The 26,648-nt window shown below is 34.8% G+C and overlaps 2 protein-coding genes across 3 annotated transcripts; one reads left to right on the top strand and one right to left on the bottom strand.

Moving 5' to 3' along the window:
* The first annotated feature begins 1,595 nt into the window (after positions 1–1,595).
* Positions 1,596–15,732, top strand: LOC106869403 (ubiquinol-cytochrome-c reductase complex assembly factor 1). Its single transcript, XM_014915128.2, has 9 exons — positions 1,596–1,739; positions 4,221–4,331; positions 5,495–5,596; positions 6,661–6,733; positions 7,682–7,739; positions 10,175–10,289; positions 11,761–11,832; positions 13,157–13,270; positions 15,566–15,732. Exons 1-9 carry the CDS (start codon positions 1,662–1,664, stop codon positions 15,713–15,715), a joined length of 873 nt encoding a protein of 290 aa, XP_014770614.1. The 5' UTR covers positions 1,596–1,661; the 3' UTR covers positions 15,716–15,732.
* A 1,936-nt stretch (positions 15,733–17,668) lies between these two features.
* On the bottom strand, positions 17,669–20,576 carry LOC106869399 (ribonuclease P protein subunit p20). 2 transcript variants are annotated; one of them, XM_014915122.2, is made up of 2 exons: positions 20,483–20,576; positions 17,669–18,243 (listed from the first exon to the last, which is right to left on the bottom strand). In XM_014915122.2, the coding sequence occupies exons 1-2, from the start codon at positions 20,564–20,566 to the stop codon at positions 17,776–17,778; spliced, it is 552 nt and encodes a 183-aa protein (XP_014770608.2). In that variant the 5' UTR covers positions 20,567–20,576; the 3' UTR covers positions 17,669–17,775. The 2 variants fall into 2 exon arrangements, with proteins under 2 accessions (XP_014770608.2, XP_052827314.1); XM_052971354.1 differs by lacking the exon at positions 20,483–20,576 and adding an exon at positions 20,094–20,182.
* Positions 20,577–26,648: the final 6,072 nt, after the last annotated feature.

Genomic DNA, 26,648 nt, shown 5'->3' with positions numbered 1-26,648 from the left:
CCCTTCCTTCCCCAGTGGGCATGCTCTGATTAATCATTAAGCACAAGTGCTCGCCACTAAAGAGAAAGGACACCACCGTGTTTTATTTGTTACTTTTTGTTTTGTTTTTGTTTTTTTTTCGCACGATTTGTTATGGCCCTGTTCAATCAGAACTCCGCGAAGCAGGCTCAGAGTAAAACAAAAGACAAGAAAAAACACATAGCAACAACAATAATGGTTTCAAATTTTTAATACAAGTAATTTTAGTGGGAGGTGTTAATCGATATTACATCGACCTTGGTACTTGACTGGTACTTTATTTTATCGACCTCCGAAAAGATGAAATGCAATTATAGCATTGAAAAGGTTGATTATATATTTTAAATTTGGGAACACTACGAAATCGAAATATTGTTCTAGTGAGAAGCAAATACTTTATTTATACTACTACTGCGTTAAATTTTTTTTTTTAATATAGTTGTGGGGGATCTGGTCTTAAAAGAAAATTATTTTTTACTTCATTATTTCACAGCACCTGTATCTCAATGTCTTGTCAGGGGACAACAGGAGAGTCAAGAAAAGTCTCAAAACGTGCTGCCTTGAAAAAGAGATTTTATTTTTAATATCACAAAATTTTACAAACACAAAAATGAATTTTTAATTTATTTCAAATTCAACACTTAATGACTTATCAAATAGCACCATCATCATCATTTAACGTCCGTTTTCTATCCTGGCATGGGTAGGACGGTTTGACAGGAGCTGACCAGCTGAAGAGCTGCCCAAGCTCCATGTCTGTTTTGGCATAGTTTCTACAGCTGGATGCCCTTCCTAACGCCAACCACTTTACAGAGTGTACTAGGTGCTTTTACGCAGCACCAGCGTGGGAGCGTTTACGTGGCAGTGTTCATCATAATCATCATCATTTAACGTCCGCTTTCCATCCTGACATGGGTTGGACGGTTTTATTGAAAACTGGTAAGCTGCAGATAGAGAACAAAATCCTAGCAGTAACAGTTAACAATTCTCAAAGAGAAAGGGAGATGATTTTAAGAAATTAAGAATTAAATTCACAAAATTTATTTACATACTTCTGTCCTCTAAAACTGTAAATTAATTTTGTGAAATTCAAACATCTTTAGAGAGAAACAAAAACGTCTCCTAGTATGATGTAGGATTTTTATATTTGAAGAGTATGCATCCCTTTATATTTTGTTTGTTTTTATACTGATTTCTTTTTCACTTTAACCATTTTCAGTTTATTCTTGTAACTTGTATTCTTTTTCAATAAATATAAGATATTATTTAAATGTTTAATATCTTTGAATTATTTTTCTATTTCTTTTTAAGATTCATTACATTTCTTCAGCTAAGAAGGAATACAAACACATCATCCCTTATTCAAACACTGCTGCATTAGCACACACACATACAAAAACAACAATATATCAGTACACACAGATGTGTACACAGAAATATAGAGACTATAAGATATATATATATATATATATATATATATATATATATATATATATATATATATATATATAAAGTGGTAAAGCACGCATTTCCGCACTTGCACAATGTTAGAAGGGGCCTTCGCAATGTTATTTATTGTAATGTACCCAAGCGACCAACACATGTGCTTGTTTTGAGGTCAAACGGTTGAAGTTGGCAATTCCATGGCTTGTTACCGCTTGCTTCCTCCGCTCACTCGCAGGCTTGCTCACCTCCACACCTTAACAGAAGTTGTCAGTAACGTATGTGTTTGTTATTACATTTTAATTACTCAGCTTTCATTTATATTATTATTATTATTTTAGTTATATGGTTTATAACTACTTACATAACGCTAAGTGAATACAGTATCGAAAGAGACTGGTTTAGCCTGACCAGCTGTAATTTAGTCTATGGGAGAGTTCGATAAGTCCATTTGCCCCGAGGAATGAAAAATGTAACGTTTTAGGTTCTTTGTCAAAGAGTATGGAAGAGGAAGTAGTATTGTTATCCCACGTCCAAGGCAAAAACATCACTTTCTCTCTCTGACGAAGGACAAGAGCTCAGAAAAGTAGTTTTTTTCTTCTTATTTCCTCCACACAGCGATATTGACTCTATTTAAGATGTGTACTGGTTTCAATTCCTAGTTGCAACCAATTTTTATTGTCTAAAGTTACTAATGACCTTGAGAAACGTGTGAGTGTCCTATCTCTCTCCAAATTCGAAGACTTGCTTTCGTAATTCATAGTTGTAGCGGTCAAGCTAGCTTCCAAAGAGCCAAGTTGGCTACATGGACATATCTTGGACTTCGTTCATTATCGAAGATGTTCTTCATTTTAAGATGGTACGGTGTAATTTGAGGGAAATATGAAAGAAGAGCAACAGCATATAACGAGTATGATCGGCTTTTGTAACAGGTCTGAAAACGTATGTAGTAGAGACAACACCATAAGTTAAAGTTAGCAGCTAATAAAAAGATTGATCGGCAGAGAGTGTGAGTAAACGAGAGAGATCGATCGAAATTGTTCAGATTAACAGAATCGAACCTAAAGGTTGATCAAAATGTTAATGTAGTGTTGTGTGTCACCGAGCAAATATGCCGCTCACTATTTCTGGGAGAGTTCTAAGTCACTTCTCCTGAGGGTCCTATCAGAAGCAACAGCCATGACACTTTCTTGTTGGATTCCCAAGCTGACCAACTGAGACTGTGGATATTATCCAACCATCTCATACTTGGTCTACTCCTAGGTCTCCTGCCAATTGGCTCAGCTTGAGGAATCTGTCCTTTGACCCTTTTCTGCAACATTCTAACCACATACCAGAGCTATGGTCTCTCAATGCAGAGGAATAGGGAATCAACCTGGAAAGACTCCCTCGTCTCTGAGCTACGGACCCTGCTTATATTTGCAATTGGACTCTTAGTCGTTACCTAACATTTATGGCCATAGGTAAGGATAGGCATAGCAAGTTTGGCCTTTTTTATACCAACCTCTTCAGAAGATTGAATGTTGAGGCTGGTGCATTACTATGCCAGCTCTTGCAATGTTTATATAATCACGGTTACTACACTTGTCATGAAGGGCCTAATATAATCAGTGTTACAGTTGCTCATACTTGACATAACGGTTCCTCCGTTCATTCATTGGTCTCTATTTTCCGTTTACATCTGAGTTGGAAAGGTTTCTTAGAAAAGCTTGAACATCACCTAGTCTTACTTTCCCATCATTGTAAATCCTGAGCTTTTTTATTCGAATAAGAAATCTGCATTTAGCCTCCTCCTCATTTCATGATTTGGCAAAGAAAAAGGATACCTGAAGGAAAATGTTGACAGGGTTTATTGGAACTGTAATATCTTTTATTGCCTCATCTTTTAAAGGCATATATGCAGGCATGACTGTGGTTAAGAAATTTGCTTCCCAACCATGTGGTCTTGGGTTCAGTGTCTTCTATTATGACCCTAGGCCAAGTAACCAAAGCCTTGTAAGTGGATTTAGCTGACGATTATATATATATATATATATATATATGTGTGTGTATATATATATATGTGTATATATATATATATATGTGTATATATATATATATATATATATATATATATATATATATATATATATATATATATATATATATATATATATATATATATGTAAAGTATCACACCCTAGCAGTAGAGGGAACCTGTGGAAGAGGTAGACCTAGGAAGACCTGGGGTGAGGTGTTGAAGCATGACCTTTGAACGTTGGGCCTCACCGAGGTGATGACAAGTGACTAAGACCTTTGGAGATATGCTGCGCTTGCAAAGACCTGTTGAGGCAAGTGAAGTCGTCATTGTGGCTGATAAAAGTAAAAAGCACCATTCGAGCGTGGTAGATGCCAGTGCTGGTGACACGTAAAAAGCACCATTTGAGTGTGGTCATTGCCAGTGCCGCCTGACTGGCTCCCATGCTGGTGGCATGTAAAAAGCACCCACTATACTCTTGGAGTGGTTGGTGTTAGGAAGGGCATCCAGCTGTAGAAACATTGCTTATAGATAGCATTTAGACTTTGCCTGGAACAATTTTGAGAAGAGTCAAATAAATTTTGAAATCATAAAACCAAAAAAATTTCTAAGTTTTCTTTTTCTCTGTAGATATCTATAGTTATTGTTGCTGTTTAACCCTAGGTCTAACTCACAATCTAACCATTGATATTGATCCTGTATTTGAAATAAATCTAATTATCATGTTTATTTTTTTCTGCAGAAATCTATATCATGTCAGCTGTCCACTCAAATATCTGCATTACCTGTTATCACAGCCAGACATATTCTACCAAACAGATTGAGTTCTTGTTTGATAAATACAAAATTACAGGTATATTATTACTATTATTGTTAAAAACAATTATTTCAGAAATAATTATTTTATGTTAGAAATATTATTATTATTGTTGTTCTTATTCTTTTTTGTTGTTGTTGCTGTTATTATTGTTATTATTAAGGTGGCCACCTGGTTGAATCATTAGTTTGCTGGGCAAAATGCGTAGCAACATCTTGTCCATCTTTATATTCTGATTTTGAATTCTGCTGAGGTCGGCTTTGCCTCTCATCCTTTTATGAGTACCAGTTGAATACTGAGGTTGATGTAATCAGCTTACCCTGACTCCAAAATTGCTGGCCTTGTGCCAAAGTTTGAAACTATTATTATTATTTTGCCCGTCACTACGTTCTGAGTTCAAATTCTGCTGAGGTTGACTTTGCCTTTCGTCCTTTTGAGATTGATAAATTAAATACCAGTGAAGCACTGGGGGTTAGTGCAATCGACTAGTCCCCTCCCACCTAATTTCAGGCCTTGTGCCTATAGTAGAAAAAATGATTATTATTATTATTATTATTATTATTATTATTATTATTAAGGCAGTGAGCTGGCAGAATTGTTAGCACGCTGGACAAAATGCTTAGTGACATTTCTTCTGACACTATGTTGTGAGTTCAAATTCCACTGAGGTTTACTTTACCTTTCATCCTTTTGGGGTTAATAAAATAAGTGCTAGTTGTGTACTAGGGTTGTTATAATCAACTTAACCTCTCCCCAAAATTGCTGGCTTTGTACCCAAAATTTAAAACATCATCATCATCATCATAGATTAGGGCAGCAGTTTGGTAGAGCATCAGACAAAATGCTGTATAGTATTTTTTCTGGTACTTAATGTTCCGAGTTCAAATCCTGCTGAGTCAACTTTGCCTTTTACCCTTTCAATATGAAAACAACTGACAAAATAGAATAATTTTGTGTGTGCTGAGTAGAAGTGAATTCTTAAGTTTCCAGAAGACTGCTTCTTTGGGAAAGTTCTCAAATATGGGTTGTGTGGCTGTCAACGAAGTTGAAGGCTGTAGGAAGAATAAAGGTTTAAATAAGTTCTATGTATGCATACACACTGCAGAATCACATATTCATACAGACATGCTTGCATGTATAGACTTGTGTGTGTTGAGGTGTTAAAAATAATTTTTGTCTTCTACAATTTTTATTTTCAGCAAGATTCTGTTTCTCAGGAAAGAAGGTCAGCTAGTACAGGTTGGTTACTAAAAGTACGGCAGAAACTTGGTTTGTCTTCAAAAATGAGATATCCTAAATATGTAAGTATCTCTAGCATTTCTGCGACTATCTTTATCTACATCTCTCTCTCTCTCTCTCTCACACACACACTCAGAAGTATATAATGTTCTTAGCTTCGTTTTTCCTTGAGGCTGGCCAGATTGGAGCAATCTCGAGTATAACCAGCCGAAATTGCAAAGATAATCTGGAACTCAACTAAGGATAGAAAACTCCGAATGACCCGTCCTTGTTTTCTTTGTATCGTCTGTCTGGATGTTTTGCATTCTTGTCCCATTTTGTATTTTTATATATATATATATAGCGGCGTACATACACTTTGGTCTCTTATATAGTTTTAAATCTCTGAGGAAGAAATATATAGTAACAGTACTGCACAGTAAAGTCTATTTGCCAATGCAACGTGGCAATCCTATATAGGATAATGTTACTACCTTTCAGCCCCCGGAAAACATCTTTTCCAGCTGGTTATTGACATGTAATCCATGTCTGTATACTGTATGGTACTGTTACTACATACTTCTCACTCAGAGATTTAAAACTAGTTATTTCTCTCTTTACAAGATCAGCGACTGTGTGATGCTTTAAAAGTATACATCGTATGATATTTCTACTAACTGTGTTTTTCTATATTGAAAATGGGCCTTTCCCTGATGACAGCAAAAAGTTCTTTCTTCTATAAATTTCAACTATATATATATATATTATGTATATATATCTATAGATATAAAAGCTTAGCTGTAGCTTGTATCACTCTTTCTTTAATTGTTTTAGGTGGCTATGTAGTTACAAGCAGACATTAGCACTCCCTCACACTTGAGCCAACAGAATATTTAGGATGTGATAGCTGGAGGAAAATAGGTTTGCACCAGCAGTTGGCTGGCACTCATTTTCATGGGGGTAGACTGGGACAACTTGAAATAATGTGCTTTACGCAGACATACCACATTGTGTGGTCCAAGAATTAAAGTCACGACTTGAGTTCATTATGTGTGTGTGTATATATATATATATATATATATATATATATATATATATACATACACATATAAATATAAGCATTTTCTTGTTTTTTTTTCTTTTTCAGAGATTAGCAAGATCGTCTTATAGTATGTATATGTGTTCTACAGAAATTCCTGATTATATAGAAATGATTCATGGTAAGTTCTCTTTGGATAACGTTTCTGTTCCTCTTTCTGTCTTCTTTCTTTGTCTCTCTCATCAAGTCTGATTTTCTTTACATTTCATTCTATAAATATTGAGATATCTCCCCACTTTCCACAAGGCACTCTTGGTGAGCTGAAGTTTGGCTCCTGTTTCATGGCCTGAAACAAACAAGAAATAAGAAACACTTGTGTATTATTAGTGATATTCCCAAGTAATTTAGGAATTCCTTTCATCAACGAGGTGAACAGATGTAATCTAGATTAAGGTCCAGAGAAACTGCAATGAGGATGTGATCTTTCCTTGATTGGATACCATTCTATCATTGGCAACATTCTCTGACAATCTGGGGGTACCTTTTTCTATCAACAGTTTAATAGACATAGGTAATGTGGACTATAATGTTCTATTTAGAACCACCATTACAAAATGTTAATAGCAAATTTGAGCTTGTGTCTCATGAACAAATGGTGTATAAAACTTAATCCATTTGATCTTTCTCTATCTGGACAGTGAAGTGGTCAAGTCCTTAGAATTTTGGACTAAGTATATTGTGAGATTTATTTTGACACCTTAGTTCAAATCAACTTTGACTTTCATCCTTCCAGATTTGATAAATGAAGTAGCAGTGTAGTTCAAATCTTTTCATTGCCTATTGAGAGAGAAGACTTAATTCGTTGCCTAGTTTGTAAATAAATGAAACCCTTGAATCCATCACTGTACACACACACAGTCGCATACCTATGTATATATTTACTTATGTAATTATTTATAAAATAATTTACATAAAAGTATGATTTGGAAAACTCAGTAACCAACATTCATTATTACTCTACAGAAACAATTGTTGTGTTTTGTTAATTAAAGCCTGTTCATTCCATCTTCTTGGTTCACAAAATTCTTTATATACATATATGTATATTAATGATATCTTTTTATTTCAGACTTCCAATTAGAGGATACATATCTATCATGGTTCTTACTCTCAGAACTACATGTTTGGTAAGGAAAGTTTTTTTAATGTGCTTTTTATTACACTGAGCTCATCCACTCACCCCTTCTCTTATTTCTTCTTGTCTTTCTCACTTCTTCCAACTGTCTGTCTGTCTCTTGATAAATAAATACTAAAAACATAGATCAATAATCCAATATCTATTTTTCCAGTTCTTTGTGTTCTGCTTTCAAATCCCACCAAAGTCAACTTTCCTATTTGTCCTTTCAGGGATGATAAAATAAGCACTAGTTGAGTGTTGGGGTTGAAGAAATTGCCTAAGCCTCTGCTCCCAAAGTTGCTGGCCTTGTACCAAAATTTGAAATCATCATCATCATTATTATTATTATTGTTATTAGAAAGGTATTCAATTATGTCTCTTTACATTTAAGTTCAAATCCTGCTGGGGTTGATTTTGTTTTTCAATGTCCTAGTGTCAATAAAGTAAAATAAGTACCAGCTGTATACTTGGGGATTTGATTTCGTAGCACTCAACTATCATCACCATCAAATATGGATGTGTGTTGAGGCCTTGTGCTTATATTAGAAATCATGGCAAATCTTGATTAGGTGGATAATGGAGACCACAGTTCCCGTCAGTCGTTGGAGCAATACAAGATCCTTGTAGGCAGCTGTTGTAAATCATTTTATTTCATTGCATGTTTTTATTCCTGTTTCTTATGTCTGTTTCCTTATTCCACACAACCTCTCCCTCCTCACTGGTTTTAATGTTTTGTCCTTGTCCCTCCCCATCAGTTGTCTCATTTGTAGCAACAAAAAAAACTAAAAGGTGAAGGGATCAACAGAATTGAACTCAAATGCCTTGTGGTATTTAGCTATGGCTCTTTACATTCTTTGTTCAAATCTTGCCAAGGTGAACCTCACCATTGCCATTCATGTGTCGAGGGCCGCTAGAATAGAGTACCAATCAAATAACAGAATTTAATTAATTGACTAAACCCTCCCCCAAGTTACTGGCTTTGTACTTAAAACAGAAATTATTAAGGCTCGTTAGTGTCAGTGAAAATACTTTGCAGTATTTGTTGCAGCTCTTATGTTCTGAGCTCAAATCCTGCTGAGGCTAGCTTTGCCTTACCTTTCATCCTTTTGGGGCCAATAAAATAAAGTACCAGTCAAGTACTGTTTTGATGGTATTCACTACCCACTGCCCAGCTCTAAGAATTGCTGGCCCAAAACGGAAACAATTATTATTATTATTGTCTTTTATATCTTGCAAGTTTCATGACAATCTCACTAGTGCCAGTGACATGAAAAAAAGCTACTAGTACACTCTGTAAAGTGGTTGGCATTAGGAAGGGCATCCAGACATAGAAACCCTGCCAAAGATGACATTGGAGCCCGATGCAGCCCTGCAGCTTGTTGGTTCCCTGTAAAACTGTCCTACTCATGCCAGCATGGAAAGCAGATGTTAAATGATGATGCTGTTGTTAAGGTGTTGGATTAGCAGAATTGTTAAAGAACTGGAAAAAAAAAAATGCCTTGTGATATTTCTTCTGCCTCTCTCTATTCTGAATTCAAATCCTGCCAGGGTCAATTTTGCCTTTCATCTCTCTGGTATTTGTTTTGGCTCTTTATGTTCCTTAATCTGTGAGTTCAAATCCTGCCTAGGTCAACTTTGCTTTTTATCTTTCTGGAGTAGAGAGAATGAGTATCAGTCAACCCTTGCGATCAATGGGGTCTACTCGCCCCTGTCTGAATCTTCTGGTTAAAGCCATTATTATTATTATTATTATGCAGTAGTTTTATTTTTATAGCATGCTTTCACTTCACTACCGAGCGTAGCTCTGTGTGCCTTGGCTATGTGCTGTGGTGCTCTTATTTTCAATGTATTGAAAGTGTTTTGCGTAGGATGTGTGCAGTGCTCAGTAGTGCAATTTTCTGTGTGTTGTATATATTTGTAAGTCCTGGTGTTTTTGTTATGTATTTGTCTGAATATTTTTTTATTATACCTAAGGCACCTACTATGATAGGAATTGTTTCTGTTTTTAGATTCCACATTCGACTTACCTCTATTTCCAGGTCGTTGTATTTTGAAAGTTTCTCCATTTCTTTTTGGGAAACGTTGTCATCTGCTGGTATTGATATACATCAATAAGAAAGCATTTTTTTCCTTCATGATCTCTGACAACTATATCTGGCCTATTGGCCTTAATTTCTCTATTATTATTATTAAGGCAGCGAGTTGGCAGAATAAACATATTGGACAAAATGCTCAGCAGCATTTTGTCCTTGTTTACATTTTGTGTTCAAATTTTGCCTTTTATTCTTTTGGGGGTTGATAAAATAAGTAACGATTACTGGAATCAACATAATCAACTTAACCATTCCCATGAAATTGCTGGCTTTGTGCTAAAATTTGAAACCATCATCATCATTACTATTATTATGATTATTATTATTATAACCTTTGTCTTTTATTCTGTAGGTTGATTTTAGTACGACTATCACAAGCTCAGCTTGAAGGAGAATTTGTCCGTAAAAACTTTGTCAAAGCATTCTGGACTGATGTGAAAAAACGAACTAGTAAAGTTGGAGGAGGAGTAAGAACTTTATTTATACATTTAATAAGCTTTGTCATTAATTATTATTATTGATTATCTTAATTATCACTGATTTACTTAATTATCATTGATTTTATGGATTATTAACATGAATTTTTAAGATCCTTTTACCATAATAATTTATAGAGTTATTACCATTATTATTTTTGTTGTTGTTATTATTGCTAGTAGCTTTGGTAAGGCAGTGAAATAGCATAATCATAAACGCATCAGAAAAAAGCTTTTCAATTTTTATGCTTTGAGTTCAAATCTTACCAAAGTCAACACTGCTTTTCATCCTCCCAGAGTTGATGAAATAAAGTACCAATTAAGTATTAGGGCCAATAATATTGACTAACACTAACCCATTAAAACTACTGGCCTTGTACTTAAGTTAGAAACAATCACACTGTGGATTGGCACACTTGTTAGAGCTTTGGACAAAATGCTTTGCCATATTTAGTTACATCTCTGTATACTCAGAGTTCAAATCCTGCTGAAGTTGACTCTGTCTTTCATCTTCATTCCAAGGTTGATAAAATAGTGTCAATTAAGTAGTTGATTATGTTCTTCTTCCACTCAAATTTCAGACCTTATGTCTATGTTAGATGACTTGGACTGAAATGACTTGTAATATTTGTTCCAGCTCTTTATTTCACCAAGGTTGACTTTACCTTTCATCTTTTCGGAGTTGATAAAATAATTACCAGTTGAGCAATGGGGTCGATGTAATCAACTTGCTCCCTGTCCTAAAATACCTTGCATTGAGCCTAAATTTGAAAACAATATTTATTCTAGCACTTTATGCTGAGTTCAAATCCTGCCAACATCAACTTTGCCACTCATCCCACCCGGTTTGTTAAAATAAAGTACCAATCTAATACAAGAATTGCTGGCCTTGTGTCTAAACTAGAAACAATTATTATCATTTCTATTTATCATGAGAATGTTGTTATTGATAGTGTGGTTGATAAACAGCCCCAGGCTCTGTAGTTCACAGTGATGTTGCCTTGTATTTGATGGCTAAGACACTTAACCATTGATGATTAAATCCACATTACTGTAAGTCAGTAATGTGTCTATTCTAACTGATTAGTGTACAATTGACGAAGGATTTGTTGGCTTGCAGTCCTGGATTCAGTTTCTCTATGAGAAAGCTATAATAAACAAATATCCAGTCTGTGATGAGTCTACTTAATGCTATAGAAATCAAAGGTTCCCTGGATCTTTCTGATATTTGGCACCTCTCACTTACAATGTTTTCTTCAGGTTTTGAGTAGATAAAAACAACAATTATTTGTAACTTTCAAAGCTGAACTGCAGTTAAAGGGAAGGACATTATTGCTTGGAATAATACACAGGGAAACTTCCAGATAAGTGTTCAGCAACAATATGACAATGCTAGTATTAAAAGTAATATGTCAGTGTTTATAATATGGTAAATTCTAAGGGAATTTTTTATTATTTTCAGATTTCACAAAATCAAGAAGCCATGCATGAGCTTGTATTTCACTTTAATGCTGCCTTATTTTCATATGATGAGGTGAGAAACATGTCTTGTACAGATTATAGTCAATTGTGTAACTTATTAAACTTTTAAATCATAGATTGTCCTGAAATGAAATGGTTATGGATAAAATATTGGACTACCTACTAACTGGATATGTATACAAATATTTTGCTGTCTTTTCATTGTTTCTGGATAGAAAATGTTACTCTCCATTGAGTTCTCTCATTGAGAATAATAGGCACCAGACCATCTGATAATAATCTTTCAATTTAAATCAATTTTATAATTGGATCCAGACTTAAGTTCTGATTAAAAGTTGTGTGATTGTTGGTCAGCAAATAAAAATCATTTCTCACATATTTGTAGCTTATTTCCATAGATCAGCACTACACACACTGAACTGTAGGTCACCTCTACACAGTCGTTGGATGGCTAAATTCAACTTCTGTTACGTTCAAACATGTGGTCTCATTTTTAGTTGATCTTGTTAGTTATGATATCCAGATCCAAATATTACAACCTTTCATTTCTCTTCTGTTTTCTGGAAAAAATGCTGAACTTTTGCTATATGGATCTTATTGTATCAAGTAGAGCTATGGTGATCCACAGCTGCATGTTGTTTTTTATGTAGCCAAGAACTACGGCAATCCTCTGTTGTGTGGCTGTTGTTGCATAGACAAATGCTATCATAATCAACAGCTGTATGCCTGCTGCTGTGTAGTCAAGATCCTATGATGATCCACAGTTGTGTGGCTGATGTGTTGGCAAGAACCATAACAATTGACAGAATGAAAACGAATGCAGATAATTACCACAATAACTTGATCTTGTATTGTCTTAGTATATAGAAAAGGCATAAGAGAAATTCAAGCAAATATGTCATGGGGTCAAAAGCTGGCTAGCTGGAAGAATTGTTAGCACGCCAGGCAAAACACTTAGATCTTTATGTTTTGAGTTCAAATTTTGCTGAGGTTGACTTTGCCTTTTGTCCTTTCAGGGTTGATGAAATAAGTATCAGTTGGGCACTGGAGTCAATGTAATCAGCTAACCCCCTCCCCCATAATTTCCGGCCTTGTGCCTATTGCCAAAGCAATGTCATTTTTGAAATTTTATTTTAAATAATTAAATTTGCTTATTTAACGAGAAACTCTTTCTTGTTTTTTTGGTTTTTATTCTTACACTATCAAATCAGCCATTTGAAACTGATTAAAAGCTCTGTCCTAAACATTTCACAATTATTTAATATCCCTTGGTGTGTTATTAAAATAGAGTTTTTTTACATGTCATACCTCCATTATTTTAAGTTCACATATATATTCCACATATTATTGTTAAATGATTATGTTCTCGATTTCAGGGTTTGATGTCAAGTGACACACTGCTTGCCAGTGCACTCTGGAGAAACCTGTTTGCATCAAAGTATACCGAGCCTCAGAACCTTGAACTTGCAGTGCAGTATGTCAGAAAACAGGTAACACATAATTGAAACCATCACCTCTCTGCTGTATAGTGTAGTTTAGTGAATTCTATGGATGGTTGATCAAGACACCCCTACCAGTTTTGGTTTACCTAATTGGAAAATAACAATCATCCTGTATCTCCACTTTACTCAGTTTGAGAAAGAAGGACTGCAGTTGTATTTTTAAACAATTTAACATTAAAAGATAGCAATCATTATCTGGAGTTATTGTAAACGCTCAGTTTAAACAGATTTTGCACATTTCCAAATGCTAAGCAAGTTGTTATTTCTGGTTTCTGTGGCACAACTTGGAAGAGTAACACATTTTCCCTTGGTTAGAATGCATGCCTATTGATGACTTTTCTTGTGGTAGAAATTAAAACTCAATACAATGAAACTAGAATGTACTTATTAATTTTTACAATGCATTTGTTGCTCGTAGCAGAAAATTACAACCGGTGGTATCTACTGGCGTTTATTTTTTTGTCATGGGGGTTACTTAAATATCCCCATCCCCAGAATTATATTTACTTTCAGTTCTTAAATTTCATCTTTGTGGGATTTGAACAGTGGTGGCTCATGTATAGGAACTGTGGCACCCCTTATTTCCACTTGATATTATCGATAACATTCAATATATTGAGTCCTTTTAATTCTTTCTTTATACATTATATAATCCTTAAGCTTAATGTCAGTAGCCATCCCTTAGTTTATGTAAAAAATACAAAAAATCCTTGTATAGAACTGTGCGCTTCACAGTTCCAGTGACACAGTGTTTGGCTGTTGTGTGCATGCTCACATGTCCGAGATAGGAAGCTTCGCACAAGGGAGAGCGAGCACTGCAGGAACAGTGCCGAGTGAAAGGGAATGTTTCTTTTTTCACTCCACGCATGTTGTGCTAAAAAACATGTTTATATTCTTGAATGTGATAAAATGTAGAATTAGATTATTATCCTGCTTCCAGGATTTGGAAAATAGGGCACATTTCCTCACCTTATTTTGTGATTTAGTGGGTATTTTTGAAAAACAAGGGGGAATTCACAGCAGTGTTCAATGAACAAATTAAACACACTACCTGGTAGTGGCTAAAACACAAACTGATCAAGTTTATACATAAATTTTCTTTTTATATGTTTCTTTCCTTTAACACAATATTAAAACAGCTAAAATTTTCTGAAGCAGCACCCCCAACTAATTTTATTTACAAGCTGCCACTGGATTTGAATGCAGAATATATAATTTTTTGACTAAACACAAAAGAATTTAGCCTAGTTACCTTAATTTTACAACCTAATGCCACAAATGTTGGATAATAGTTGCTTAAATCAACCCCAAACTACTTGCTTTGTTGAACCCAGCAGAATTTGAAGTCAAATAATAAAGGGATGTAACTAAATACAGTAATGCCTTGATATACGAGTTAATTCATTCCCTGAGACCACTCATAAAGCAGAGCAGTAATTTTCCCATAGTAGCAATGTTATAAAGTGTAATTTGTTTCTAGAAAAATATTTTAACCTATAAAATTTATAATACTCATAAATAAATGGCAATAAAACAAAAGTGGAATGTAAAGAATATTTTATGTAAAAAAGAATGTCAAGATCACTTATAATAAAAAAAATATTATAATTGTTAAGGTGGCAGAGCTGTTAGCATGCTGGGCAAAATGCTTAGTGGTATTTCATCTATTGCTATACTCTGAGTTCAAATTCCACAGAGGTCAACTTTGCCTTTTACCCTTTCGGGGTCAATAAATTAAGTACTGGGGTCAATGTAATCGACTTACCCTGCCCCCAAATTTCAGGCTTTGTGCTTATAGTAGAAAGGATGATTATTATAATTGTTTTCTGAATGACTTTCACTAGACTTGCGCACAACATCACTTGTAGATGTGATTGCTGATTCACAAGCACTCATAGACAGACTTGTAGATTTCTTTTTAACATAAAAAACAAATCTCAAGTTGTTTGCTTAGAAGAAACTTTTTTCTTTCGCTCTCTATAAATTTCTCACTAACATGAAGAAGCATTTGTTATTGTAGTAGAAACTTTTGCTCTTCGTTCAAAAATTTCAGCTTCCTATATAAAAGTGAGCTGAAAAATAAAACTCGTAAACCCCGGGGCCTCGTAAAGTGAAGTATTATTTGTACTGTAAAACATTTTGGCTGGCCTAATTCTGCCATCCACCATTTTTACAATAACAACACATTTTGAAGCTTTTGACAAATTTTGTTAGTTTTCTCTTTATCATATCTGAAATAATTCAACAATTATATCTTAATTTTTGTTTATCTCTTTTTTGTAGGTCAAACATCTAGAAAGCCAATCTGATGACAGTATATTATATAATGGACTGGTCTCCTTTTTGCCGCTTCATTCAGATAAAGAAGAGACAGCGAGAATAAAGTCTTTATGGAAGAAAATATACGAGACTGATATATTAATACCTAAATAAAATGTTTATTTAAAGAGTGGGAGAAATTAAACTTACCTTAGTCTTTTTTCCACTCACACCAAATAGTTACATGAAATCCATTCTGGCATGAAAACTGTTTGGAACAGAACTACTGTTCAGTTCTATATTTTAAGAGATGAGGAATTACGTACATTATTTACATTTGATGGATATTTGTTCTCATAACGTTTCGCTTGATATCCCCTCCAGCCTTCATCAAGTGTCTTGGGGAAATTTCGAATAACATCGAAAAATACCTTAGGGATGAGAACCCAGGTTCGAAATTTTCCCAAGACACCTGATGAAGCCTGGAGGGTATATCAGCCGAAACGTTGTGTTAATAACAAACAAGATGAGGACAAATGTAAATAAAGAACTACTGTTGTTTAGTCCCAGGTCGATTTTCATTAAACAGACATATGATCAAATGCATTCTAGGCTATAACTGTCCATTCTTTATATACGGATCTCCTGAAGGATGATGGGCAAAATTGACTTTGATGGGATTCATGGCTAAATGGTTGAAGATTGAAAGTCTCTGATAAAGACAGATCTTGGTTCAGTCTATCTAGCTGTAAACAGGTACCAGATAGAGGCACAATTGTAGAAATTATGAATGCTATATAATTCTTTTCTACTCTAGGTGCAAGGCCTGACATTTTGGGGGAGGGGCCAGTCGATTAGATTGACCCCAGTATGCAACTGGTACTTAATTTATCAACCCCAAAAGGATGAAAGGCAAAGTCGACCTCAGCGGAATTTGAACTCAGAACGTAAAGACAGACGAAATTTCGTTAAGTATTTCGCCCGGCGTGCTAACGCCAACAGCACCATTTGAACAAAACATTGGACTGACTCCTGTGCAGGTGGCATGTAAAAAAGAAACACCATTTGAGCATGGCTGTTGCCAGTACCGAAGTGTTTAGATATGTGACAATTAGTAGGAGAGATATCAGGAGGATGTGCCAAAATTTCATAATTCAGGCTTTGCAACCTGTGCACCATAGTTTGAGAAGCCTAAGGCCGTGCATTATCATGATGCAAAATTGGGCCATCTCTATTCACTAATTTTTTAATTTTTCATGCATACAGTCAATTTCCTGACAATAAGATGTTATTACAGTTTTTCCCTGTTGCAAAAATGAATAACCCACTTTGTTGACCACCATACAGTGACCATCAAATTTTTAGGATGCAATGGTGGTTGTGGGTAGTGGTTTGGTGACTCTTCTGCATCTAACCACTGTCCTGTCCTCCTGCTGTTATCAAAGAGTATCTATTTCTCATCACATGTAATGAGTTGATACAAAAATGGTTCTCTTTCCAACCAAGAAGTCAACATGGAACATACTGTAAGGTGTCTGTTTTTTTTGAATCCCATTATTTTTGACTTTTCCAATTTTCTTTAAGTGTTGAGAAGCAGTTGCAGGAGATGTCTGGAGCTCTGATCTGATTTTTTGGACAGTTTCCTCGGATTTCGCTTAACCAAAGCATTCAATTCATCATGCCGAATAACTGATTTTGGTCTACCTCTTGGTTCATTTTTAAGGCTTTCATTTCCTGAACAAAATCTTTGGAACTATCTCTGAAAGTTCTAATGTCAACAGAATCGCTACCAAAAGCCTGCTTGAAGTTTTGTAGAGCTTCGGTAGCAGAGTGACCCAACTTATATTCGTACAAGAAAATCACTCCGTATTGTTCAGTTGTCAACATTGTCCTAAGAGCTGTGGGTAGCAATTTTGAATAATAGTATTGTCTAGAAAGTAAAAGAGCTAAGAGTAAACACAAGCATATAGAAACTCATTAAAAATCCATTTATAGACGAAACCCATTTAAAATACGGGTGACTGGCAAAGCAGATGGCTACATGCTGCTGGCATGAGAGAGGTTATCTCTCAGGTGTAAAGGGTCTGATATTTTACTGATTCAGATGAAAGATGACAAAGACATTCATTAGACTTGCAGACAATTATTTATAAAAATAAATTTCAAAATGTAAAACAATTGCATTGAAAAAAAAATAAAGGTATAAAAAAAAGATGGGTATTTATTCTGTTGACCTAATCTTTTAATTTTGGGGGTCGATACACTTTTATGTGAATTGCTGAATTGGTTCTCGTTAATGTCTCATATTCTAGTTTATCATTTGTTGGTTCCAAGTCATCAGTGAGGTAAACTGTTGAAGTGTTAGTGGATATTTCCACAGAACCGCAACCATTAGCCTTCAGTTGCAATGCTAAATTGACTGCTCTGTTAATAGCAGCTCCTAAAGCATGGATATAGACTTTGTTGCCATTGTCTAGAAATGTTTGACAACGAATCATTTGTGCTTTGAAATTAGTCTTTTTGCTAATGTATACATCATTAGGTCTCTTTGGAAATGTGCGTGGGAGCCGTTTCCTCAGAATATATTCTTCTTGATCAACTAGTTCACGTAGTTTCTTCTGTTTCTCTTTTCCCTTTGCCTCTGTAGACCTGGCACCTTTTCCTGCATCAGCCATTTTTGAAATTTGGACAATATGTCTTGGCTGAAAAAGAAGTTCACCATGGAAATTATAGTGTCAATAGGATTAGTAAGATCAACATCAAAAAGACACAATATACATTAGTAGAGAGTAAATAAGGTTGTTACCATCATGTTGTTAGTTTCAGTTCGAAAAAAAGAGACTTTTTGAGTTAAGCTTCATTTGACCAGCTAGAAATAGCAGTCACATCTCTCTCAAACTACACCTTAGAGTCAAAAACAGAATACATAATATAATGTCTTTATTCTACTAGATGAAGCCTGAACCACTAAAACAAATGAACGTTTCTCTACTCTAACAATTAGTACATGACTGTATTTTATAGAGCTACCATATGCAAAAAAAAAACAAAAGATAAGCGGTAATCTTCAAGTTTAGGGGGATAAAAAAATAAATAAAAATATTCAAGGTAAGTAACTGAACGTCTTACCAGTATTCTCCGTACATCTCTGTTTATAAATAAATCACACTCGTGATTTGATTGACGTTAGGGTTAGGGTGTGATTTATTTATAAACAGCTAGAAGAAAACGGATAATACTGGTAAATCGTTCAGTTATTTCCCTTGAATATTTTTATTTATTTTTTTTATCCCCCTAAACTTGAAGATTACCGATAAGCTACCGTTAATGTACTTAATGCAAAGCATATCGAAAAGTCTGATTAGAAATACATAGAGTAATGTTCCAGCCAAACAGAGGATGGCATGATGGTGGAATGATACAAAAAAACAGCAATAAAAACCATGATGTAGATCTGGAAAAGCTGTAAGCAAGGAATGATATCAGGCAACTAAAAGAGGTTTATAGCAATGTTTTACATTGTGAGATATTCTAGGATTGCAAACCAGTGTGGAATGACAGTGATGCATACAGACACCAAGAAGAAACATGTATAGAAATGCAGTTGAATAAAGAAAAGTGTGTGTGTGAGAGAGAGAGAGAAACTAACACAAGTAGAGCTATTAACTATTGAAGTTGGCAGTTATAAGATTGAAAGAGCTGTAATGGATATGATGGCAAGGAAAGCTGCAGGTCCATCAGGGATAGTGGTCATGGTGCTGAAAATATCTGGTGAAGTAGGACACATAGTAGTTACTTTACACAGTTAATCAAGTAACATAAGGTGTCAAAGACTGTCATAGCACTATCATCATCGACTAATACAAAGGCAACGAAAAAAAAAAAAGCTTAGAAAAGTGTACCGAAAGGAGCATCAAATTGAAAGACGAAATTATGAAATTGGCAGAGAGTTACAAAGCAGCTAAGAAGAGAATCAGCTTAGATGGGATGCAGTTAAGATTTGTACCTTTGCACCTGGTAGGGAAACCACTACTGCCTTCCCCCAGTGTGAGAAGTTTTTAGCAATACAGAAATTCAGAATGGACTAAGCGGAGCACAGACGAAGACGGAAAGTGTCGCCGAAAAGGTCACAGATGTGTGACGAAAGATTACTGGACAATGGACAGGAGTTAAAATAGGAATAATACAGAAACCTATTATCTGGGAAGTGACCATGCTCAATAAGTAGAGACTCTTTATTGTGTACTCAAAAGATACAGGTGGGGTCACTGGCAGGCTGCAGAGAAGAGCGAATTTGTTTGTAGCAGTTGAGCATGGGGATTTAGCATTGATAGTAAACCAAGATGGTAGGATGTAATTTGGAGGAAATTTGGCAGTCATTTCAACTAGAAATTGTGCTTTTTCCCTATTAAGTACTAACATATTTTAAAATTCTAAACAGCACCGTTGTCTTTTGGCTTTGGAAATTATTGCTCAGAATATAGCACTGAAAGACATTCGGAAATTGTTTATAAAAAGTATCAGAAAATTAAGATAACCAAAGCTAACGGACCTTGATAAATTTCATGTTGCTGCTTTCATAAACAGTTCGCAAAACTTAAGTCGTAAACAACTCTTTATCTTGGCCGTGTTTTACTATATAGGATAGATTTATAAGTAGTAAACTATAATAAAGAACTTCGAAGTAAACTATAATAAAGAAATAATAAAGAACTTCGAAGTATAGTTCAGAAAAAGTTAAGTTACCTTCAAAATTTTCGCTCTCTGTTACCATGTGGTAAGTTTTAATTACAGAAGAAATTAAATAGAAGATTAAACGCAAATGAAAATTAAATAAACTGAAAAGATAAAAATAATTTTACAAGAAATAAAATACTTTGAAATAAAAGATTAGTATATTATTTGGGTTAAAATAAAAATTCGTTCAGAAATTTCCCTTACCTGACACAGAGAGGATGAAACAAACTGCAGTTGCCGCCCTTGAACTGACTGTCCCACGTGACGTACATCCAGGTTATTTTTCATTTGCCAACTCTCCTGAATTATGTCCCTTTAGAATCTGGGTTCAAACCTCGCCGAAGCCAACTCTGAATTTCATTGTTTCGGGTCGGCGAAATATTGTACTAATAAAAGAATAAAGTTGATTACATTAACTGTATCTTCCCCATATTGTCTATGCTTGGAAGCGTTTGTTCTGAATATGTTTAGTTTAACTACCATAGTTTCTCATATTTGATATTTGTCTTATATTTAAATATCTATTTAACTGTTCAGCGACCTACCTATCTATATAATCTACCTATTTATTCATTTATCCCTTTATCACTTTGTTTATTTATCCAGCTTTGTATTGATCTACCTACAAATCTATCCTTAGAAGTTTCTGCTTTCTCTTTCTCCTACCATAGACTGATATGAAGAAATGCTCTTCACTCTACGGTTCTAATCAAAAGTCCGAATAAAAGATTAAATCTAGTATTTTTATAAATATGTTTTTATATGAAAACAAAAACAATTACTTATAAACTAACAAAGTTAATTCATATTATGAGATATGAATGGAGAAATGTTATTTCTTAATTTCATCGTCTATTTGTCATTTGTCATACAGCAAGGCACATCAATATTTTATCTATTTATAGAATTGCCAACTAAAAAAAGAGCACAAATTATTGCCTCATGTGGCAATGGATTTATGTTCAAGATGACATCAACTTAGCTGAATGTTTTTGTTGGTGCTGCCAGCAGTGTTTCTTTTTTTTTCTCACTTTCACTTGACAGGTGGATACAAATAATTTGCAAATTGGGCCTCAATTCTGTTGGCATACTTCATGAGTTGTCATCAACTATGTAATGTACTAATGAGACAATAAAATGTCAATTATAAAAAAATTCCATCTAGTTGCAAAACACCCAACAAAAAAAAAACAAAGAAAATTCATTTAAAATTTCACAGGAGTTATAAAAATTGGTCTAGTGTAAACAAAACATGACAGTATGGAAAAAAGCATCCAGTGTACTTTGTAAAGTAGTTTGAAGATTTAGCTGAGATAATGCAGGATTGAGAGGACTCTTTAAGGCTTACCAAAAGCAAAACAACTTCTACAGGACTAATGAATGATAAAAATGTACTCAGTTTACTCAATAAAGTAGCTGGGTGTTAGGAAGGGCATCCAACCATAGACACCATGCTAAAATTAAGACTTTGGAGCAAGATATTATCTTCCAACTCCATTCCAGCATGAAAAGTCTGCATAGGATGTTGATAATTTTTTGTTCCTCTGCTAAATCAGTTGCAGTAATAAATCTTACAATCTTATTTTTTACTGTGTATTCAGACTTGAGCAGGACTGTATATTGAATATATATATATATATATATATATGAGGGGAAGTCAAAATTTATTCACACTTTTGCCATAACATATCTTTATTATTGTCACACTGCCTTTTGTGCATGCATGCTTATAGTTAGTACTATTGTGGTCACGTGATCGAAGTTTGAGCCTGATCACACCATTTTACTTTCTGACTTTACAGAGTAAGCATGGCTGCTCCACTAGAAATGTGCACCAAAGAAGAACAAAGAGCAGTGATCTGATTTCTCTGGTAGGAAGATGTGTCAGGTGCTGAAATTCATCAGAAGCTTTTAGCATAATTCTGGGACAGTGCACTACTGTGTAGAAGTGTGTATGAGTAGATCAAGAAGCTTAAAAGTGGTCAGACAAGCATGACACACAAGGATGTCAATCAACCTCCATCACTGATGAGAAGATTCAGCAAGCTTGAGAGACGGTAATGGTAAACTGGTTCACTTTTATCATCTCTCGGATCACTGCTTTTGTTCTTCTTTGATGCACATTGCTAGTGGAGCAGCCATGCTTACTCTGTAAAGCCAAAAAGAAAAACGGTGCAATCAGTCTCAAACTTTGATCATGTGACCACAATAGTACCAACTATAAGGCAGTGTGTCGATAATAAAGATATGTTATGGCAAAAGTATGGATAATTTTTTACTTCCCCTCGTATATCATCATCATCATTTAATGTCTGCCTTCCATGCTGGCATGGGTGGGACGGTTTGATAAGAGCTGGCCAAGCAGAAGCCTGGACCAGACTTCTGTAGCTGTTTTGGCAGGATTTTTACAGCTGGATGCCCTTCCTAACACCAACCACTCAGTAGAGTGAACTTTGCAAGGTTTTTACAGTTGGATGCCCTTCCAAATGCCAATGACTTTACAGTGTGGACTGGGTGCTTTTAAGTGGCACCTGCACTGACAGGGTCACCAAGTACTTGCAAGACAAAAAAAAAACTCTTTTGAGAGGGGAGGGGCATTGGAGGAGGTGATCTTGTGTTGAATGATGAAAGGTTATAGTGAAGCAGAGAGACAGAAACAGGCGTTTTGTTGTAGAGGAGGTACAAGGTTACTTGGCAGGAGAGAGAGAGAGAGAGAGAGAGAGAGAGACGAGGGTGGTGGAGAGGGAGAGAAACACTACTTTCAGAACATCCTCTACTATTGCTAACTTAGTATATATATATATATATATATATAATTTTGCCTTCATTCTTTCGGGGTTGGTAAAATAAAGTTCCAAAGAATTAGTGAGGTAGATGCTATCAACTAATGCTCTCATCTTAAAATTGCTGATCATGTACCTGAATTTGAAACCGTTGCAGAAGCGAGCTAGCAGAATAATTAGAGCATTAGAATAGTTTAAGTCTTAATCAGAGATTATTGTTATTATTTTTGTTGTTATCATTCCAACCTTACAGCTCATGGTAGATATGGTCAGAAATGATAAAACTCAAGTCTTTGAAGTGACAAGTCACTATGACATTGCTAATATGTGATCCTGAAATAAGCTAAATGTTATATTCATATCATGAAGTCTTAATAGATGAAAAAGATCTTTGATAATATTCTAGTATTACTATAGTAACACAAGACACATAGATATAAATAGTTTGTGTGTGTGTGTGTTACTGTCTCCTTGTTTTGACTCTGCGTGATGTTTGTAAATGGGTGTCACTACCATGTAAGCAGTATCCTTTGTTTCTAATTTTTCATGAAAACACATCTCTGGACATGGAGAAATATGATTTTACTTAGAAACAGGTAAGGGTTGGCAACTGAGACAGCATCAAGCCACAGAAAATCCACCTCAACAAATTCCATCCAACCCACATGAGCCTGGAAAAAAGGATGTAAAATGATGATGATGTTGATGATGCATTATGTGTGATGGAAGGAAATTTAGCTGGTTACTTCTTGCTTGAATAAATTCATGATAAAAGCTATTCCAGCCATGACATTGTTGCCTGTTTTTACATCAGAAACTACATTAAAGAAGGGGCTAACAACTTCTTCTCATAGAAGAACCAATATATGACTGAAACTGTCCAAGAATGGTCTAGAAACATGTAATATAGCTTGGAATGGTAATGATTTCTGATTTAGGCACAAGGCCAGTAAATCTGAGAAGGGAGAATTAGTTGATACGATGGACCCTAGTATTTGCCTGGTACTTTATCAAGCTCAAAGGATGAAAGGTAAAGATGACCTGGGTGGCATTATAACTCAGAATGTAAAGAACTGAAACAAATAGTGCAAAGCATTTTATCCAGTATTCTAATGATCCTATCAGTCTAGCATCGTCTCAGGAGGTAGATTTGAACCACTATTCTCAGGATGACAATTGCATGTAACACTATTACAGTCTTCCACTAAACCAATAATAATGGCTTCAAATGTTGGCACAAGGCCAGTAAGTTTGAGTGGGGTGGTGTACTTGTTGATGACATTGACTCCACTGCTCAACTGGTACTTATTTTATCTACGTCAAAAAGATGAAAGGCAAAGTCAACCTTGGTGGGATTTTAATGTACAATGTAATGTGTTGGAAGAAATATACTCACCTTTGCTAGCTGGGATGAATGGAACAATGTGAAATAAAGTAACGCTTACATTCTTTTTATGTTTTCCATGGAGTTTTCATGGGTCCAGCTAGTAATAATAATGATAACAATAATAATAATCCTTTCTACTAAAGGCACAAGACCCAAAATTTTGGAAGAGGAGACTAATCGGTTACATTGACCCCAGTGTTTCACTGGTACTTATTTTATCCACCCTGAAAGAATGCAAAGCAAAGATGACCTCGGTGGAATTTGAACTCAGAATGTAAAGATAGACGAAATGTCACTTAGCATTTTTTCTAGCGTACTATAATAATAATAATAATAATAATAGTAATAATAATAATAATAATAATAATAATAATAATAATGATAATGATAATAATAATAATAATAATAATTATGTAAGAGAACATTGGATCTGAGAGCATCAGATCTATCTAAAGTTCTGGCAGTTATTATTGATTAACATAACACATAAGCACCATTGTTGATGCTTATAAAGTCTGTCTTCTTGAATGGAGATAATTTCAGTCAAGAGACAGAAAAATTAGAAACCTCAATCTCAATATTTTCTCTCAGAACTCAGCTTCAATATTGTTTACAATTTGTGTGCTCAAGTATCATTAATTGTATCACAAGCCATATTTTAAGCTTTCTGAAATGTCATCCAAAAGAATTCACCATAGTTGTTTGCGACAATTTCAACAAACATGTTTTTCATTTCTCTATTCTTCATCAAATTCTTGATACATCTATCCTTGGTCATCACTGATTTGGTCATCTCTGACTCAGGATAACATGGTATGCTCATTGTGTTTATTACAAATTGATCTGTGATAGTATGGGTCAGTGATCAGTCAAAGATTCTGCTTGGACCACAAGAGCATGCTCTGGTAACCATCTGCAATACTCAAAACAATTTGGGGTCTCGGAAAGAAATCTTTTTTCCCCATGTATTCATTATCACTGACTCATTTTAACACTTTTGTAACAAATATCTCTGGTAAATAAAGATAGATATACTGTTATTAATTTTGATTGTCTGTTTCTTCTCTTTTTATATGTTAATTCTTTTTAATATTAGTGGACTATCAGACGTGTATTTTCAGTTTGAGGTAAGGTGTAAGCTAAAACATTAACAAATAAAGTAAAACAACAAATAAGAAAAAAAAACAAGAAAAAAATCTTGCTGGGTCTTGATCAACAAAGGTATGTAGAGAAACCTCGTAACTCAGGTTTATTCATACTTATGAACTTTTCAGAGAAAGGCTATGACTGGAAGTGGGTAAGGTGCAAATTCTTATTTACTTCAACGACACAAATATTTACTTATGAAAGAATATATTGCAATGCCATAAGATAAGATAAGAAAGATAAGAGCTTGTTTACAATTGAAGATTAACAAAGAAAGATGGGTAAGAAGACAGTTTGCAAAATTTAACAGAAATATCAAAATTATAAGCAATGCTTTGTCATTGAAGACTGGGTCTTTGGGTTCCCTTGTGCTACATTTCTAACAATAATGCCTGTTGATTTTTCCCCATCAAGTTTTTTTGCTTAACTTTTCTTTGACCTCATAAACTAAAAACAATTTTTAAAAATTTAATTCATAGAACTAAGTGTTGAACACAATACTTTGCAGCATTTCATTCCAGTTCTCTGTACTCTGTGTTCAAATTCCATCAAGGTCAATTTTATCTTTCATCCATCTGGGATAAATACATAAAAGTATCAGTCAAGCAGTGGGTCAATACTTTGTTTTTTCAGTGTTTTCTCTCTGAATCAGCTTCCAGTTTGCAGAAGAGTGGTGTCAAGACTGGGCCTGCTTTTAGCAGAATCCATGGAAGCAGGTGACAACAGATTCAAGGTGTTTAGGAGTTCTTGAGTTAGGGGAGGGGTGAATGATGTCAACTAACTCTTTAAAAAAATCCTATGAGTTAACAAGGTAACCTCTATGTGGTTGCATGGTGTGCTAGAAATAGCAGCTAATTCTCCTTTAAATCAAACCACAGTCCTATATAAACAAGGATATATTGGATAATGTAGTCTTAGACACCTGTAGAAAGTTGGGATGGTCAACTGCTGGAATACAGCTGATCTAAGGTATGTTGATACCGTTGTTGCCTGGCGACTAAACTAAAACAAAATTCACAAGAAACAAAACAAAAAATAAAATAAGCTTTTGTTG

Source organism: Octopus bimaculoides, chromosome 10 (assembly GCF_001194135.2).
Source record: "Octopus bimaculoides isolate UCB-OBI-ISO-001 chromosome 10, ASM119413v2, whole genome shotgun sequence".
Taxonomy (NCBI): domain Eukaryota; kingdom Metazoa; phylum Mollusca; class Cephalopoda; order Octopoda; family Octopodidae; genus Octopus; species Octopus bimaculoides.
This window is presented reverse-complemented; position numbering and strand designations above follow the sequence as displayed.

Excerpts from the sequence above, each read along its gene's own strand:
- LOC106869403 (XM_014915128.2), top strand. The coding sequence starts at position 1,662 with ATGGCTTGTTACCGCTTGCTTCCTCCGCTCACTCGCAGGCTTGCTCAC. Across the intron at positions 1,740-4,220 it reads TAACAGAAGTTGTCAGTAAC|AAATCTATATCATGTCAGCT; the intron begins GTATGTGTTTGT and ends TTTTTTCTGCAG. Across the intron at positions 13,271-15,565 it reads TGCAGTATGTCAGAAAACAG|GTCAAACATCTAGAAAGCCA; the intron begins GTAACACATAAT and ends TCTTTTTTGTAG.
- LOC106869399 (XM_014915122.2), bottom strand. The coding sequence starts at position 20,566 with ATGAAAAATAACCTGGATGTACGTCACGTGGGACAGTCAGTTCAAGGG. Across the intron at positions 18,244-20,482 it reads TTTCATCCTCTCTGTGTCAG|CCAAGACATATTGTCCAAAT; the intron begins GTAAGGGAAATT and ends CTTCTTTTTCAG.